Source organism: Empidonax traillii, unplaced genomic scaffold, assembly GCF_003031625.1.
Source record: "Empidonax traillii isolate 1590-97213 ecotype Southwest subspecies unplaced genomic scaffold, ASM303162v1 scaffold501:size454599, whole genome shotgun sequence".
Classification (NCBI taxonomy): domain Eukaryota; kingdom Metazoa; phylum Chordata; class Aves; order Passeriformes; family Tyrannidae; genus Empidonax; species Empidonax traillii.
Genome location: NW_020955694.1, coordinates 98,114 through 115,772, shown reverse-complemented (window position 1 = coordinate 115,772; position 17,659 = coordinate 98,114). Strand labels below are relative to the sequence as shown.

The 17,659-nt window shown below is 40.0% G+C and overlaps 2 protein-coding genes across 2 annotated transcripts in view; one reads left to right on the top strand and one right to left on the bottom strand.

Moving 5' to 3' along the window:
- Nucleotides 1-13,143, top strand: part of FAM185A (family with sequence similarity 185 member A) — a 40,413-nt gene extending 27,270 nt beyond the window's left edge. The window contains exons 6-8 of the mRNA XM_027896510.1: nt 966-1,061; nt 3,272-3,406; nt 12,333-13,143. Of these exons, the coding sequence (XP_027752311.1) occupies nt 966-1,061; nt 3,272-3,406; nt 12,333-12,448 (347 nt within the window). The 3' untranslated portion in view covers nt 12,449-13,143. The remainder of the gene's footprint in view (nt 1-965; nt 1,062-3,271; nt 3,407-12,332) is intronic.
- A 1,462-nt stretch (nt 13,144-14,605) lies between these two features.
- The window catches only part of FBXL13 (F-box and leucine rich repeat protein 13), a 59,703-nt gene continuing 56,649 nt past the window's right edge, over nt 14,606-17,659 (bottom strand). The window contains 1 exon segment of the mRNA XM_027896514.1: nt 14,606-15,351. Coding sequence (XP_027752315.1) covers nt 15,239-15,351 — 113 coding nt within the window. The 3' untranslated portion in view covers nt 14,606-15,238.

Here is a 17,659-nt window from a genome sequence, read left to right as displayed (position 1 = left end):
ACAGCTTTTCATAGAATCATAGAATCAGATGGGTTGGAAAGGATCTCTGAGATCTATCACTACTTCAAATGTTTATAAAAAGATTGATACTTGTCAGATTTTCCTGTTCTAATGACTCTGACTTTTAAACTTTGACTATTGTGAACAGCCTTTTAAAAGTCACCAATAAAATGTTTCATTGTCACTTACACAAGCAAAACTGTTTTCCAGATCATTATAAATGAAAAGTTAAATTTCTTTTCAGATTCGGAACAGACCTTTCACATAAAGTTTTGAGATGGCAGAAGCATTCACATTCTAGTTGTTAGTGTTTTCTTGTTACACAAAGCCAGGCTTAGTTTCTCAGCTGACTAAATATGGATTAGCTGCTTTTTTAAAATTACTTTCCCCTCCAAAGAAATCAGCTTTAGCTGTGGGATAATGACGCTTTTCCATTTTTTTGCTGCTGTAAGCAATGCTCAAAATCTGGGATCAGAAAATGAGTTTTAGAGCTAAAACTGTATGGCAAAGGCAAAACATTAATGCAAGACATCCTTGTTATGATTAATCAAGTTCGTTCTTTCAATAATATTTTTATTTTTAAAATGGAAAGTTTCATTCAGGTTTGATGTTTTTGTTGTTGTTGTTTTTTGTTTTAACTACTTCTGAAGGTTTGACTGTGGGGTTTTTTTCCCTGTATAATCCCGAAATCATTCTCTATCATTATTTCAAGATTTCTTGCCAGTACTTTAATTCCTAGCCTGGTCTCTAAAAATATATTTCACTGACTGCCTTTTACTCATGTACAGATGTATTTTTTTTTATGCTTCTCTAGAGTTTCTTCATAATTTCTTTGCAATTTTTATCAGTTCAGTTGTTTGAAAGTTAACTCTTTGGGACTTCACTGTAATATTGTGAAAGTCTATGCATTTAAAAATGGAAGAGTGAATAATACACAAGTTCTTATATTTATTTTTTTTTTTTAGATTCTTCAGATGGAAGTCTAAAAGCTTCTACATATCATGGGACAATAGATGTTTATGTCAGTCAATTAAGAAAAGTGGATCTGAAATCCCAGAAAGGTTAGCAAACTAAAGGAAACATTTTTTGTGGCAGCTTTTGATGTAAAATAAAAGGGGATAAGGTTTGGTTTGGGGTTGGTTTTGGTTTTTATCTGTCTGTAAAAAAGTAATTTGTGGTTCTTTGTTATCTACATTATCTTTTACCTCATAATACTGTAAATACTTAAAATACAGTAAGCTCTGTAAGGGGCAATGATATGTAAGATGGATTTAAAAATTTTTTGTTTTCAGTATTTTTCCCCAGCAGAGTTCTGCAGAGTTGGCTTGAATTGCAGTGTTTGTTTACCTTGATCACAGTTTACTCTGCGATACTTCATGTGCAGAGTGATAACTGACACACACACGTTTATTTTTCCTGCCTTCTGAGTGAAACGTCCCACTATGAAAATTTGAAGGCAGAATAACAAAGATGAGAGTGTCTTACTGTACCATTTTTCCTTTGTCTTCTCCTGTTTACTCACTAAAACTCCACTTCTTAGTTAAAAGCTCACAACAAAAGTTGAATCATTAGTTTTGCCATTCAAAAGATTCAATACTGTAAATTATAAAGCCCTGAATACATCTTATGAGTCCTGGTTTTGAAACAAACCATAAAAAACCACACTACAGCATTTTTATATTTGGTGTTATCATCATGTCAGGGACTTCAGGTGGGTTAAATGAATGGGGTTTTTGGTGCACTTCTGTATTCTATGGGACAGTGCCTGTGCCCTGTTAAAACCTGACATTTACTCAAAATGGGACTGATGATAGAAATGCACTGAAATCACTTGCGCGTCCTGTATAAGCTATTTTGGTTTCATTAGTGCAAAGAAATTTATTTTTACATTATTTCTTGGTTACCTTTTGAATCACTCATTGCGAAGTTAATGTCTCTTGGCACAGAGGAATGTACTTCATAGAAGCTAATTAATGTTATTTTCAAAACATTGAGATCTCTTCTGGCAGCACAGTTTAGTGAAGGCAAAGTTGAAGTTCTGTTTTCATTTACCCTGTAAATTCAGAGTAACTGCTGACAGCTGCAGTGTAGAAAACGTCCCATTTGTGACAAATCAGCTGCATGTGTGTTGGATTTTATGAGTCACATCACTGAGCAAGTCTCCAAGGAGGACCCAAAGATAAAGACCTTTTCCCTTTTTTATCTTGAGGCTTTTGTGTTTCCAGCAAAATGTAGGCCCAAATTATATTGACAGTTACTTGTTCATCAGGACTGTCACAGGCAAGTCATTCTGCTGGTTTTAAATTGCATAGCAAGGGTTGCTTTCTGATGCTGTGTAGCTTTATGACATCACTTTTCTTACCATGATCTACTTCAGCTTTTGGAATGTACATCCAGAAACATTTTTATGTTTCTCTAAAGTGAATATTGGGTTTGGGAAAAACTAAGGAACATATATAATGAAGTGTATACTGAATTTTGCTAGGTTTTTGACTTAATGTGTAGGACACAGCTTCCAAACTTTGTGACTGAGTAATTCCAAACATGACTAATTTGGGCAGGTTGGGGGCCCACCATCTTCCTTTGGTCTGATGCATAGAAGTACATAGTTAAGGGAAGCAGAAGTCAGAATTTCTGGTTTTAATCTCAAAGGTAGAATTATTCAGGCCACCCAAGCTGCAATTTTGCGAGGAGTTTACATTTTAGTGATATGTAGTCTCGACACTGGTTAAGTCACTTTTGAGACTGCATCTGTCGGGGGATGTGAGCAGCTGGCCCTGGGCAGTGGTCAAAATCAATCACTAATGTTCACAGTTACGTGAGCGACTGGTGTCTCGTTGTTCCAGATGAGCAATTCTTTCATCATGTGCCATGCAGTGGCTGGATTATTTGTCCAGTCTGGTCCCCTGTCCTTGCTCAGGGTGTAAATATGCAGCTAGAAGATGAAACTAAAAACATAATACCTGTAAGATCTAGTAGATTTGCTTCCCTTCGATCATTCCTGTAATAAGATCCCCCACCAAGAGACGTTGCTAGCAGTGTATGTCAATGTTTATTTTCATGTCTGTGAAAAGAAATAAATACTGTGACACTTTCTATATGTGACATACAGTGCTCTGTTGATGTTAAATGTAAAGAAAAACCCAAAACAACAAACCACGAACAAAGACCCAAACACAACAAACAATGATTTGATTCAAGTAGTGAAATAATTGCCTGTTTCATGCTTTGATCTCAGCGTTAAACTAGCTGTCACTTCATTTTATACCAGGTTCAATTACAGTCAAGGTGCCTGCCTCTCTCAAAGCCTATTTAGAGTTGTCTGGAAGAAAAGTGGATGTGAACTCAGAGATCCAGTTAAAAGAAACACAAAGAACCTCCAAAGACGATCACGTAACTATAAGTGGTAAGGCTTACTAATCTTGGCTTCCAATAAATGTCTGTCTGGCCTTAGTCAGAGGCATCTACACTTCTTTATTAGTTTATTGCTCTTGGCGACCTCTTTCTCAATCTGTTTCATGCTCAAATGTTTGCTTGTGCCATCATACTCCCCCTGTAACTAGAGAACTTTCAAATTTTGATTGGTAAATGACTTGTGAATGTAATCAACTGCTTCTCTAACAAAAGCCTTAAAGCCAAATTCATCCTAAGCATTATTGCAGTGAATTTGTGGGAGGTAATCCAGAGCTGACTTTGACCCATTGCTTTGTTGGCTTAGACAGTCACATATAATAGATTGCCTAGGAATGTCTATTAAAAATGTAATAAAAAGTTTTCCCTGTCTGTCTTGGAGTGGGAGGGGGAAATAAAAGGGGCATATGGCGTATCTGTAAACATACAGGATAGGCTGAGAAGTTGTGAGTGGGAGATCATTAGAAGAAGTGCAGAAGCAGCTGGAGCTGGAAGAATAGAGAGCACATGGAAAGATACCTGCAATTACTGGAAGCATTCTTCTAATGCATTTAAGATCGAGCTCAGGATCCCAAGCTGTGCTGTTTCCTGCTTGAGAAAACAGTTTTACAAGTCACTGTCAGGGTGTGTATTTCTCTCCCCTTCTCCAGATGTGTCTATCTAGAAATTAAGGCTGTTGCTGTTACCAATTACGCAGTTTGCTCTGGAGAAAACATTGAAAAAATGTGTCTGAAGGCTCCAGCTTTCTTTGAATGTGTTATGTCAGTGTGACCTGATGTGATAGAGGATTGTGTGAGGCTTTGATTTTTGCTTTGGTTTTAAACCTAAGAAAATAAGCACAAAAAATCTCGTCCTCCCCCATGTAAGATGTTAATCTCAAAGTCAGGAAACTTTAGAACTGTAGTTACATAACTTTAATATGTAGCCTGCTTATACATCTCTTCCTGCCTAAGAACAGTATCTAGCACTTGAATTTGCTAGCAGTTATTAAATACAATTTCTTTAAAAAACGTGATTAGAAGTTCTTGGGTTAAAAACCTAGAGGACCCTAGATTTTAGCAAGACTGTGGAACGAATCACCTCAGCAGTAAAACAAGACTTCTCCCAGTGAATGAGGACTACTGGCCAGTCAATCATCTTGTTACTCTGGCAATGTTAAAGATAAGAGTGGTATTTCAAATATACACAGCTGAATGACTTCTCTTGTTTCACAACCCAGTCAGTGTTTACACAGGACAGTCGTCCCTGAAGCGGATGCAATTTTTCAGCCCACCATTCTGTATGAAAATGATCTTGGCAGTTGAGGCCCAAAGCAGCTCTGATTAGTTAACCCTTGAATATACACATCCCAAAGGCATGGAAATCATCAAGAATTATGCAGAGACAACAGCATTAGGCTACTGATAATTAATGGCTTAAGGAAGTTACATTACGCAAAGGAGTCTCTTCCTCTTAAAATTGATAGTTGATCATTTTCTTGTACAAGTAGATTCTCAAATAATTAAAAACTATTTAATGCTATTTCTGCATCATGAGAACATTCTGCACTGTGATGTTCCAGGTACAAGGTCCATAACTGTCTTGCTGCTGCAACTGAAGAAATGTAGAGGTGAAGAGGGGTTTTGCCAAGAGAATAAAACCTGTATCCCAAGAGCATAGCAGTTTAGTTTCTTTATGCTTCTGAGTTCAAAGGTTAGTTTAAAAATAGATGATTTTTCAGAAACTGGCCAGTTCTCATGTGGATAATGCAGGAACTCTGCTTTCAGGAAGCTTTACTTGCCTCTGGGAATACTGTGAAGGTGTTAGAGAGAAGGCTGTCCAGTGGGAAGGCAGGACTGAGTCCTGTGACTTGGGTAAACAAGCACTTAGTCTCTCACCTGCCCTAGGAAAGCCTTCCCTTCTGCTGTTAAAGCAGTTGCTGTGTCCGTCATCACAGGCTGCACAGCCCCCACTTCCACACTGAGGGGAACATCACTACACTGCAATCCCACAAGCAGTCACATCCAGGGGGTTGCAAGGTAGCCAAGGAATAAAGGGGGATTTAGTGAAAGCAAGAAGATGAATGTCTGGAGTAAGTAATCTGCAAGGACAAGGCATCTGTTCCCACTGACATCAGTGGGCACCCTTAGAAGTAATATGTATGGTATAATGAAATTTGTTACAAAACCAGGAAGTTCGTGCTAAGTGCCGCTCCAGTTCCATCTATGAAAGTGGCTGTTCACTTTGGGAGTGCTTGAGTAATTCCAGTAATTTCTGATGGTAGTTGTGTCAAGGTGTTCCTTCTCTCCCCTGGCAAATAGGGAAGCCCTTGCTTCTCAATGATTGCCTTCTCTGTGTCTCTAGGTCTGCCTGTATTCTTAAATCATCTGCTTTGAGAAGCCTGTAGAGACTATTACCTAGAGGTACTATATAGGTACCTAAATGAGGAAATAACAAAGTACCTATATAAGTAACTAGTAAATACCTGTAGGTACTATGTAAGTACCAATAGCTATAAGTAAGAGGAGTGGTAGGAGACTAAGAAGTGCTCAGTGTTTAAGCAGAAAAGGATCTTAGGAGATTGTCATGTCAAAGGGATTACAAACATTTTGAAGGTTAAAATTCAGATAATCTTAATTTACGTGCTTTTTAGGCCATTTTCCCAGTAAATTATTTTAAGTTGGAAATATGAAGGTAGGAACTTGTGTAAGCCTATGAGGACAAATATTTAAATAAGAACATCAGGAAGTAGTAATGTTACAGTGTTGAAAACAATAAGCACCATATTAACATGACTGTTCTGTAAAACTCAAAATAATCCATTGGCTTCACATGGTGTTAGTAATGGTTTGCTGGACTGTGTCCAGTTTTGAATACTGTACTTCAAAACAGCATGTGGACAACTGTAGAGTCTCTAAAGGAGAACATGATAAGAGGCCTAAAACCACGATTAATGAGAGAATTGATGTTTTTGTCTAAAAAGAGAAGTCTGGGGAAAGAGAAGATTTATTTTACTAGTAGTAAGAAGTTGCTGCAGAGAAATAAAGAAATACATTTTTCTATCTGCTGGCAGTAGGACTAGAAGGTACGATTTGACCTTCTGGTAAAGAAAACTTAGGTAAATAGTAGATGCTCTGATAGCATTTGTCTGGTGAGGCAGTAGGGCTGTCAGTACTGCAGGTTGTGAAGGCCAGGTGATGTGAGCATGCCAGGTTAAATTCAGTGCATCCTCAGGTTGCTTTCAGCCCTATTTTCTCTTGCCTTAAGTTGATATGACCATCTGCTTCTACCCACTCCACAGTCACAAAGGAGGGTTATCAGGCTCATGAGTCAATGGTGACTAAATGAAATGTGGCCAGTGGGCACACTTCAGCCCATTCCCGTTGCCAACTTGTGTGTTGCCAGCTGCAAGCTTTACTGGAAAAAGTCTTGCAGTCATTCAGAGACTTTTTTTGGATCCTTGGTGTAATGTAATCCCTGGACCTTTGGATAATGGTGTCAGTTTCCAAACCATGTAAATCTTCCATCTCTGTGTGGTGCAATGGACTCATCTCGTTTCAGATGTTTCTCCATTCCTGGCCCCAGTTCTAGTGTTGAGTTCATATCCAGTGGCAACCTTTCACCTGATGCCATCCATGTGCTTGGTGCTGGATGAGCTTTTAACATGGGCAAGTCACTTCATCTGGTTCTCAGCTCTTGGGTGAGTTTCCTTTCATAGGTGCTCCCCAGAGACTGTGGATGTTTATCTTTGTATGTTATCATGTCTCCCTGTTCTTACTTTCTCGAGTTGTCAAACCAGCCTCTTTGTATTTTTCTGTCCTCATATGAAGATATGAGGAATTCTTTGGAATTCTTTAAAGATATGAGGATTCTTTGGGAATTATGTTGAGACGTAGTTTCTCCTGATGTCAGCCAGCATGACAACAATTGCAACAGTTAACAGGATATTTAGTTATTGATTCTAATCCCATCCTTTCTACAGCTCTTGTGCTTTGCTAAACCACATCTGAACACATTCCTCTGAGCCAGGCCTTCTGGTGACCATGTGCACAGGTAGCAGGGCTCCCTCAGATTGACTTGGGCCTTCCCTCAGATGTCTGTCCTGGGTATGGAGAGGAATCCCATTTTCTTCTCTAACTCCTTTTCTTCTGTGAAAATGTCCAGGTATACTCCCCTCTACCTTCTGGGTTGATCCATCTTCTTTCGATTGCTGTGCCTCTGGAGGGAGTCACCCTGTCTAATTACCAGGTCCCTTTAAAAAGATGGACGTTGACGCCACTGTCCTATCTCTGACTTTCCAGGTTTCTCTTAATAACACACTTCAAGTCTTTTCATCCTGCCTGGTTCTCCCAGTAGATTGGGGTGAGAGGCACCTTTCTCCTTACATCAGTCATTCAGTCAGGCATGCACTGAAACATTACAACTTTCACATCTGTTTGATGTTCCCCTCTGGAGCAAAGGGGATTTAGACAGATGTTTCCTACCATCGGGAATAACTTATTTCTCACTGCCTTCTCACACTGAGAGAGTGGCCTGTGGAATGTTGTGGATTTACCCTTTAGGATTGCTCCAAAGCCAGTGTGCAAGGAGGGAGCTGACCACATGAGTCTCCTACACAATGCACAAAGCTTTATTGATGGATGTGTCTAAGAGTTTTCATTATCAGAAATTCTGTGTTGTTTACTCCAAGGTAATGTCTGTGTTTTTAGCTGTCTGGAGCTCCAGGACTGAATACAAACACAGCTGAAGGGGCATTGAATAGCGTGAAGCAAGAAACTTGCCTTTAAAAGGGAAGTAACTCTCAGTCTGATGAAACTTAAGGTTTTTTTCCTGACACGTACCAGCTGCCCGAGTGTCGTGCTCCCTCTCCCACTGTGCAGCTGTCTTGGGTCTGTTGCAGTCAGAATTACACTTCTGGTCCCAGGAGTAACACTATCAGCTGTCGTGTCCTCTGTTCTCAAGGCACTTCAGAACTTTCCTTCTTTCTTAGAAGCAGTTTTTATTGACTCATGGCCCCTAGAACTGAGTGGGAAGAGCTTTGTTTTACAGTGTCCCTCCAAACACTACCTTCTGTGAAGCCTTGATCCTTAAGCAATATCTTAAAAAAAATAAACAAAGACCCAGGTTGTATCTGGAAAAGATTACATTCCTTCAAGTCAAATAGAAAGTTCATCCAACTTTTATTAAACACATTAGATGAGAAGCTATCCTACAGATTTTTATTGGTTTCAGCTTGCATTCAACTCAAGCTGTTCACAGCCTTTTTGATATATACCACAGTCCTAACACCACAAGTGAACAATATTTAAAATATGATCCTCTTCTTGTGTTTTATGGTATGAAAATAGAGCTCTCAACTTCTCCAGTCTCCAGGAAGGCAAATAAATAAACAGTCAGTACTTGACTGTGTTAAGTTTTGCAAAGTGTTGTCTTCCTTTAGACACCAGCATGGGGGCAAAAAACCCAACCTTTTTCCTGGGTATTCAATCGAAAAGGTGTCCACACAGCATCTTGGTGGATCTGTCTTCTCCTGAGCTCATGCTGTTGTCTTGACTGGTGGGTTTTGAAATGAAATCTTTTTATTTATTTCCCCTCCTGCCTCCAGTGCTCAATCCAGCAGGCTGTTTGCTTTTGTGATTTAATCAAGCTAACAAACTCATCCTCAAAATCCACTTACATTCCCATGGTGTTCAGAGTACAAGCAGCGAGTACAGTTAAGACCCAAACGATCATCAAAAGGTCTCCAACTAAACCTTGTTGCTTGATTAGTGCCTCATACACAAAGCTATTTAAATATTTTAAATATCTTTGAATCTACTACTAGTGATGGGCTTAATAACCTTAAAATAATTCGAAGATCTTTATCCCTGTGGAGTGGAACTTGATGCTCTCTTTCTTGCAGGCAGTTTGGTATTTTCTGCACCCTCTCACAGGCAAATCTCCAAAAGAAGTATAAGGAACTAAACATTTTTCTACTCTCACATATCAAATGCAAAATGGGAAACAGAGCTTAGACAACCACTGAGCTTTAAAACAGCTCTTGTAAATTTGCTGCTGTGTTTCTTAAACTCTTCTTTAGCTTTTTAGCAGAAGTGTAGGAGGGTGTAAGCAGTGCATGAAACTTCTTTTACAGCGCTAATTCTGTGCTTCATTGTTTGTTCCTTGTACAGAAGTACAAGCCATAGTCACAAAAACAGAGAGAGGAACTAGGACCAAGCACTCCAATATGCAATTTCTGGAAATATATCTCTGCCCTACATCTATTATGTCCTCTCTTTTTAGGAAAAAGAAGTTGTGTTTTCAGTGTCTTACAGCTCTGTTAAAGGATCAACTGAAATTTTCCTTCGTAGTTCTTTCTTGGTTCAATTTTTTTTGTCATTTGTAGGCTATTGGAGATGATCATCCTAGATTTAAGTCTGTAATGAGATGGCAAGTAGGTCTGTGGCTTCTGCCTTACAGTGGGAATGGTACTGACCCAGTGTGACTGAGATTGCTGCTGCCCAGAGCAGTCAGGTGTGCAGAAATTGTACTGGGACATCCCCAAGGAGATCCCTGAAGGCGAGGTGTAATCTGACAACAAAGGACTTGGAAATGACTCTGTCACTGCTGGACTCCTCTGAAAACTCTGTACTTCTAAACGGTACCTCAGCCTGTAGTGAATTGCTGTGGGTTTGGCCCATAAACTTAAATGAATCTCACTTAGAACTAGCAAAGCGCTGAAACACTATTGAAAAGTTCTGGCACACAGACCTGAGTTTTGGAAATCGATGCAGTGATGTCAGTTGGAGTTTTGCCACTGTTTTTGCTGCGGCCAAAATTTAACTTCAGCTGTGTTACAGGTCAGAGCAGAGCATGTTTGCAAAGTTGGTTCAGAAACTGCTTTCCTGCCATCCCTCATGCTATTCCAGGCTCAGACTAGTTCTAAACTTAGAATTCACTCAGTCACACGAACACATGAAGGCTGATTTTATGATAAAGGCCCTGATTAAAAGATCTCATTTTAATTCCCAATTTGGACACAAATCTTCTGTATAAAATTGGAAGGTCATTTACTTTCTCTTGGCCTCAGTTTCTTAATTGTAAAATGAGGGTAAGTTGAACTCTATTATACAGTGAACTTTTCAGAGCATAATTGTGAAACTAAGTTTATGTGAAACGTAAGAAGACGGACATTTCAGAGTTGGTTGTTTGGGGTTTTTTTAGGCCACTATCATAAGAAAACAGCAATAGTAGCAACATGTCTGGTCATCTGGATAATGAGGTCTTACCATGTCTCTTTTCTGTGTTTGCAGTAATAATGAAAACTTTTCAAATTACTTAACCAGATTAATGTGTCATGTAGTGTCATGGCTGAACCACAACTGGCAACTGAGCACCAGCAGCCTCTCACTCCCACCAGTGGGATGGGGGAGAGAAGTGGAAGAGTAAAAGTAAGAAAACTCATGGGTTGAGATAAAGACAGTTTAATGGGTAAAGCAACAGCTGCACATGCAAACAAAGCAAACCAAGGAATTGTTTCACTGCTTCCCTGGGGCAGGCAGACGTTCAGGCATCCTCAGGAAAGAAGGGGATGTAATAGTCACTGGGTAAGACAAATGCTGTCACTCAGAATGTTCCTCCCCTCCTTCTTCTGCCACCTTTATATGCTAAGCATGATGCCCTGTGGTGTGGAATATCCCTCTGGTCAGCTGGTCTGGCTGTGTGCTCTCCCAGCTCCTTGTGTGGCCCCAGCCTCCTCACTGGCAGGGCGGTGTTGGAAGCAGAAAAGGCCTTGATGCTGTGCAAGGGCCACTCAGCAATAGCAGATTTTGTATGTTATCAACACCATTTTCATCACAAACCCAAATCGTGGTCCCTACTAACTACCATGAAGAAAATTAACTCTATCCCGTACAAAACCAGTACTTACAGATAGATGTATTGGGTTTGTGTCACAAAAGTTTGGTAAGGTGGGGGGCTACTATAGGGGTGGCTTCTGTGAGAAGCTGCCAGAAGCTGCCCTCATGTCTGGTAGAGCCAATGCCAGCTGGCTCCAAGATGGACCCACCACTGGGCAGGGCCAAGCCCACCAGTGACAGTGTTAGCACCTCTGGGATAACACAGTCAAAGGGAAGAAGCTTGCTGCACAAGCAGAGAGAGGAGTGAGAATGAATCTAGGAGAGAAACAGCCCTGCAGACACCAGGGTCAGTGAAGCAGGAGGGGGAGAAGGTGCTCCAGGCAGACATTCCACTGCAGCCCGTGGTGCAGACCCTGGTGAGGCAGCTGTGCCCCTGCAGCCCACAGAGGGCCACGAGGGTGCAGAGATCCACCTGCAGCCCATGAAGGAGCCCATGCCAGAGCAACAGAGATGACGTGGTGAATGGACCACAATCCCCATTCCCCATCCCTCTGTCCCACTGACGGGGAGGAGGTAGAGAATTAAGGAGTGAAGTTGGCCTGGGAAGAAGGGAGAGGTGTGGGGGGAAAGTGTTTTTTAAGTTTTGGGTCTATTTCTCATTACCCCACTCTGATTTAATTGGTAATAAATTAATTTTTTTTCCTCAAGTCAGGTGTTTTGCCCATGATGGTAACAGGTGACTGATCTCTCCCTGTCCTTATCTCAACCCATGAGCCTTTCATTATATTTTCTCTATCCTGTCCAGTTGAGGAGAAGAGAGATAGAGCAGCTTTAGTGGACACCTGACATCTAGCTAGGGTTAACCCACCATAACATATTCCTAGCCCATAATAAAAAGTACAGTATTATAGAATAAGATTTAATAATAAGATTAATGCAAAAGGACTGTATCAAGAATGACATGTCAGAAGCCTCTGTTAAAAATACACAAATTCTACCAAATGAAAGAGTGTGCTCTCTTCCAGGGAGCTTTGAAAGAATGGCAGTATAAAGATGATACATTTACTGTGTGTCAAATTAAATTAACAAAACTCTCTTTTTCAGGTCACATGAATCAAAAGGATGAAACAGACAAATGGATTAAGGCTGAGACACAAAATGGCAAAGTATATCTCAAAAGCCAAAGCTGGATCCAGTCTGTCAAGCTGAAGAGTTCTTAAAGGGGAAATAGGCCAAAGAGATTAAATCAAGAAATTGTAAAGGAATACTTGTATGAAATTATGAAACTTTGTTGATGTATATTTTTAATATAAGAGAGAAAGGATATTAAAAATGAGGGCGTTTTAACCCAAGATTTGCCTGTGACAGTGCTGGTGCTAAACAGGTCTGGTTTACTTTTAGTGCCTTTTATGAACAAGAGGATCTTATATATTCAGAATTTATATAACTTGACCCAGTTTAAAAGCTGGTAGGTTTCAAACAAAAGTTTGGAATTGTCATTTAAAAATAAAAAGCATTTTCAACACATTTTATCTCCAGATATGAGAATTTACTTCCAAGTTGATGTGCTTTGCTCTTCCAAGTGTAACGTGCTCTGTTACACTTTTTAAATGTCTCGATACTGTGGAAATTCTATTGGCTTATGCAAAATGAAGAGAATTTTCTTCAACCAAAATGTCTGTATCATGGATGGGATAAAATCACTTTCAGAACTGTAGTTCTTACGTGGTCTTCTTGTTTGTTGTTTGAACCCTAAGGGGTTTTTGCCTTGTCAGTGGGTACTCTGTGTAAAACTGTTGCTGTGAAATGTCAAAACTTGCTCCATGTCTTCTTGGACTGCTTGTTTCTGGATAGGAATAAGAGCTCTAGCTATGTCTGCCACTGCTCATCTGCAAAGAAAAGCTTTTAAAGTAAATAGAAGTGTAATGGATCTGGCCGATTTCAAGGAGGAAGACTCCACCAACGGGACTGCAGGTGAGAGTCCACACGAACATTTCCCTGAAGTAGAAGCTGCCATAGAATGGAAGTATTGGCTTGGTAACTGAGAACTGTAATCTGTTTATTTGCCACGTTTCCAGTGACTTGCAGCCCCGTCCTGCAAGGCTGCCAGTCAGCTCTTTGAGGCGGGAAGGCAGAGGAGGGAGGTGAGGGAAGGAGGTGGGCCCTGCGCAAGGGCACGCGTGATTTTTGTGAAGGGTTTTGTGTTGCTGTAATACAAACACACAGTAAAGTAAATGGAGCTTTTAAAGGCCTTTCCATACGTCTGTATGACACCTTATAAAAGAAGTACTGAAATTTGTGTTTTAAAGCTGAAATGTAAGAATCTCTGCCAACCAAGTGGATGGAGAGTAGCAGAGGAGAGTTCAGACCGTCAGCTCAGGTTTTAGGTTGTGTACGTGTGTGTGTGTGTGTGCTTTAGATCATAATGGTACATTATGAAATGAACTTCTTTGCCACATGATCCCCCAGGAGGTATAATCGTCCCTGGCTAATGGACTTCAGTAATCAAGGGCAGCATTTGTACTGTAATTTAGGGTGGTTAAAAACTCCACGTTCTTTTTGCTGTTGTGTATACTGTTTGTTGAGATGAAGTGGGCACTGATGTTTATGGCAAATTATATGTATTTTTAATATAAACACTAATATATAAACCACTTTTAAATAGTATTACTAAATGCATTACAATATTACTACTTATTATTATACTTTTAATAGGTACAATATTAATAAATCTATAATGGGTTTGGATATCCAGAAAAATTTTTGAAACTAATGATTTCTATGCTGCAGCCAAAGTGAAAGAAGCACCTCACAATTCACACCCCATGGAAACATAAAAACAGTCTAGTAGATATTTCAGGAGATCGAGTCCATTTAATGTAGTTCTGATTATTCACACACAGTACAAAGCCTGTCGCCCTCTGAGATAAAGGTTGTGCTTTTTGGGACTGCTGCATCAGCAGTATAAGGGAGAACATAGTAAGAGAACATGTTATTTGTTCCACATTGAAAAGAAAGCAAGCTAAGGCATTCATATTCCAAAACTAGCAGGAATTAAACATCAGGATTGTTAGTTACTTGCTTAAAGAAGTTTAAATAAGCCAGCAGAAAAATTGTGCTACCACTAAAGCTAATTATTATATTCTTTCTAAGCTAGTAAATATTAAGACAAGCTAGGACCTTAATATAAAGGTCAAGAATGAACTGAAGAAGGACAAATCCTTGGGAGTTTCCCAAAAAACATTGAGTAATGTCTTGTTCTGCTGTAATGAGGTGAAACTATATTTTTCTGTAGACAAGTGGAGATTAGTAGGTTATCAGCAATTAGAATTTAAACGGCAAATCCCATGTGTACTTTTTTTTTTGGTCGACCATTTGATGAGAAGATGTTCTTGTAATGGGAGAAAATTTATCCTTTAACATTTTTCTTATCTGTGCTCTTTTTAATTTTATTCTCCTGATCTGTCAGCTGCCAGTCAGCTCACAATTCAGATCTGCAGTTTGCTGAGAGACTTGAGCTCAGCCCAGGAGGGTTTAATGAGAATTAGGGCTCTGGGTGCACAAGTGGCTGGTGAGGAGGGGAGAACTGAGCTTAAATGTACATTATGTATGTTGTGTATTAAAGACTCAGAGGTCACTATCTACTTACTGTTCTCAGTTACTCAAGAACTCTGTACTTGATGAGTACCAGCCGTGTCAAGTGTGAAGTTCCGTGGGGAGTCAGAGTGTTAATGGCCTGGAGACGACTTTCATGGCACACCAGAACCCCAAACACACGCAGATTTATTTATTACTTACCCTGCACAGGACTACAAAAACTTTCATTATTGAAAGATGAAGACAGCTTGAATCGACATCTGAGGGTTAGCAGTGCTGTTTGAGTGCAGCTGTCTTGCTTGGAGGCATTTGCACTCCTGTGAGAAGGATTCACAATGCTTCCTTACTAATGCAACAAATGGCCTTTTATTAAAGCGTGATTAGTTTTAATAAAAAGTAATACAGTGTTCTTTTCATGCTCTAGAGAAAAACCCTTGAACTGTAGAAGAATGTTGTGCAGTTTCTTCATTTTTCATTTGAAGAATTTGTTTATTCAGGCTCTGATCTGTGTTTTTTAGTGAAGGTGGTTATATTACCATCTCAGTCATATCCAAGTCAGCATCATTATGTTCTTGTTTCTCTCAAGACAGCTTGTCTGCAACAAGGGTTTTAAAATAATAATGACAAAGGAAACATTTTCAGAGGCTGTTTCTATAAAGAACCCTAAAAGCAGTTTAATGAGAAAAAGTTCTCTTTTTTTTAACTGAAGCTATCAATATTATAAGAGGTGTCTGGAAACTAAAACAGAAGATAATTTTTTAGGCCACAGAATCACAGAAGAAATTAGGTTGGAAAAGATGTCTGGAGGTCATTTAATCCTGGTCTTGATTTAAATGGATCCAACTAGACCAGGTAGGTTATGGCTTTGCCAGATGAGTTCTGAGTATCTATTGGGTTGAAGGTTGCACAGCCTCTTGGATCCTGTTAAAGGGTTTGAGCATTCTTCTGATTAAAAAATTAGTTTCCTAGTAATCAGAATGTAATCAGAATTTTACATATGCCACTTGTCCTATCAGTGCACCTTTGAGAATGGTCTGGCTACGTCTTGTCTTCTGTATCCTCTGATCAGAATTAGAGACAGCAAATAAGGTCTCCTCCATCTTGAACATTCTCTTGTGACTTACAAAGCAATTCTCTGAAGACTCTTTACAAGTCATGTGTTCCAGCCCTTTAGTGGTCCTGGTGGGCTTCATCCACACTTGCTCTAGTGTGTCAGTGTCTGCCTAAACACAGAGTTAAGTAGACAAGGCCACTGGAATAACAGCAAAATGACACCAAACAAGATAAAGAAACCAGCTACATCAGAAGGTATCGCAGCATCTCCAGAGTGGTTTTTCATAGCTCTATAGAAAAGTTAAAGTGAGTGTACAGGTCTCTCTCTCTGTTTTTCTATTTGAACAGTGTCTTTAACACTTCCAAGTATTTTTACCCTTTCCTCCTTCACCCTTTGCTTTCTTTTTGGCCACTCACTCCATTGTAGTTATCTTCTGTCACCCACCTCTTGTAAAGTGTATTGTTTCAGAAATGGAATTGAGTACACAGAGGGCAGTGTTATAGAGCCTTACAGTTACCTGTGCTGGCCTTGGGCCCATCCCAAGGCTGTGTTTTGCAGCTTCTGTGAGAGCTGAACCAGGAAAGAGTTGTCTGTGATGTCCAGAACTACCCATGACCCCTCAGATCTCCCTCAACATTTTGTGGCCACTGCCCCTTTGCAGCATTAGAACACAAAAACAACAAACTACATCAGAATAGGAGAAAATTAGGCCTCCTGTGTGAGACACCTTAAAAAGAAGTTGAAGAGCAACTCTCTCAGCCTCCTTTCCCAGTGGTATCAGTCCAGCAACTTTCATTACCTTCCCAAGCTGAAGAAACTCAACCCACCACTTTCAGTCTTTTGAACATCTCTCTGCTTCCCTCCCCTCTGTGAGCTGGCTGTCAGCCCACTCCTGGCTCCACACCCACCTCCCCCACTGCTGCTCCTGCGCTCCAGAAACCTCCCCTGGGCTGTGTGTGCTCTTGTGCTCCTTGGGGAAGAGCCAACTCTCCATCTCCTCTTCAGGAGATTCCACCAGATCTGGTGTGTCATGGCCACAGCAAGGCAGATCTCTCCCTGTTGGCCAATTCTGTAATGATATAGAATACAGCATCTAGGCTATACTAGAAAAAAATCCAACTTAAAGTGCTCTGTTATTTGCCAGTAGTGCTACTACAGTGTTTTTTTGGTTTTTTTTTCCCCTAAAGTGGAGATGCTGAAGATAGTTGCAGAGGAGGCAGACATGCCCAGCTGTAATACTTGCACCACCACAGCAGGAAAGAGGAAGTGGGCAGGAGTGGAAAAGGGACAAAATTAGTGAAGCAAGGAGGGCTCCTTTTCAACCACTGCAGGATACTTTTTTTTACATCTCCAACACTGACACACTGTATAAACCACATGAACACAAGGCTGCATCTGTTTTTATATTAGGGAGGCCTGTGCCATGGAGGAATGTGTGCACAATTTATATGAGCTATAAGCTCTGAGCTATAAAATAAAAATCAACTCATCCAAGTCCAAATTCCTGTTTTTCATGGAAACTGCAATGTATGGTGGCTGTCTGAAGCATGTATAAGGGGAGCTGTTACTATTTTTTTGGAAGTTTATGATGTCTCATGCCTGGAGCTGCAGTTGAGTGGTTTGCCAGAAACAGCCATTCATTAATCATCAACACATGGCAGAAAAGATTGTTTATTTAAGATATACTGTACTATGGTAGAGCCTGCTTATTTATTTATATAGTGCCTTAAAATGAACACACTGATGACTAAAAGCATTTCAGGAAATAATTGCAATTATC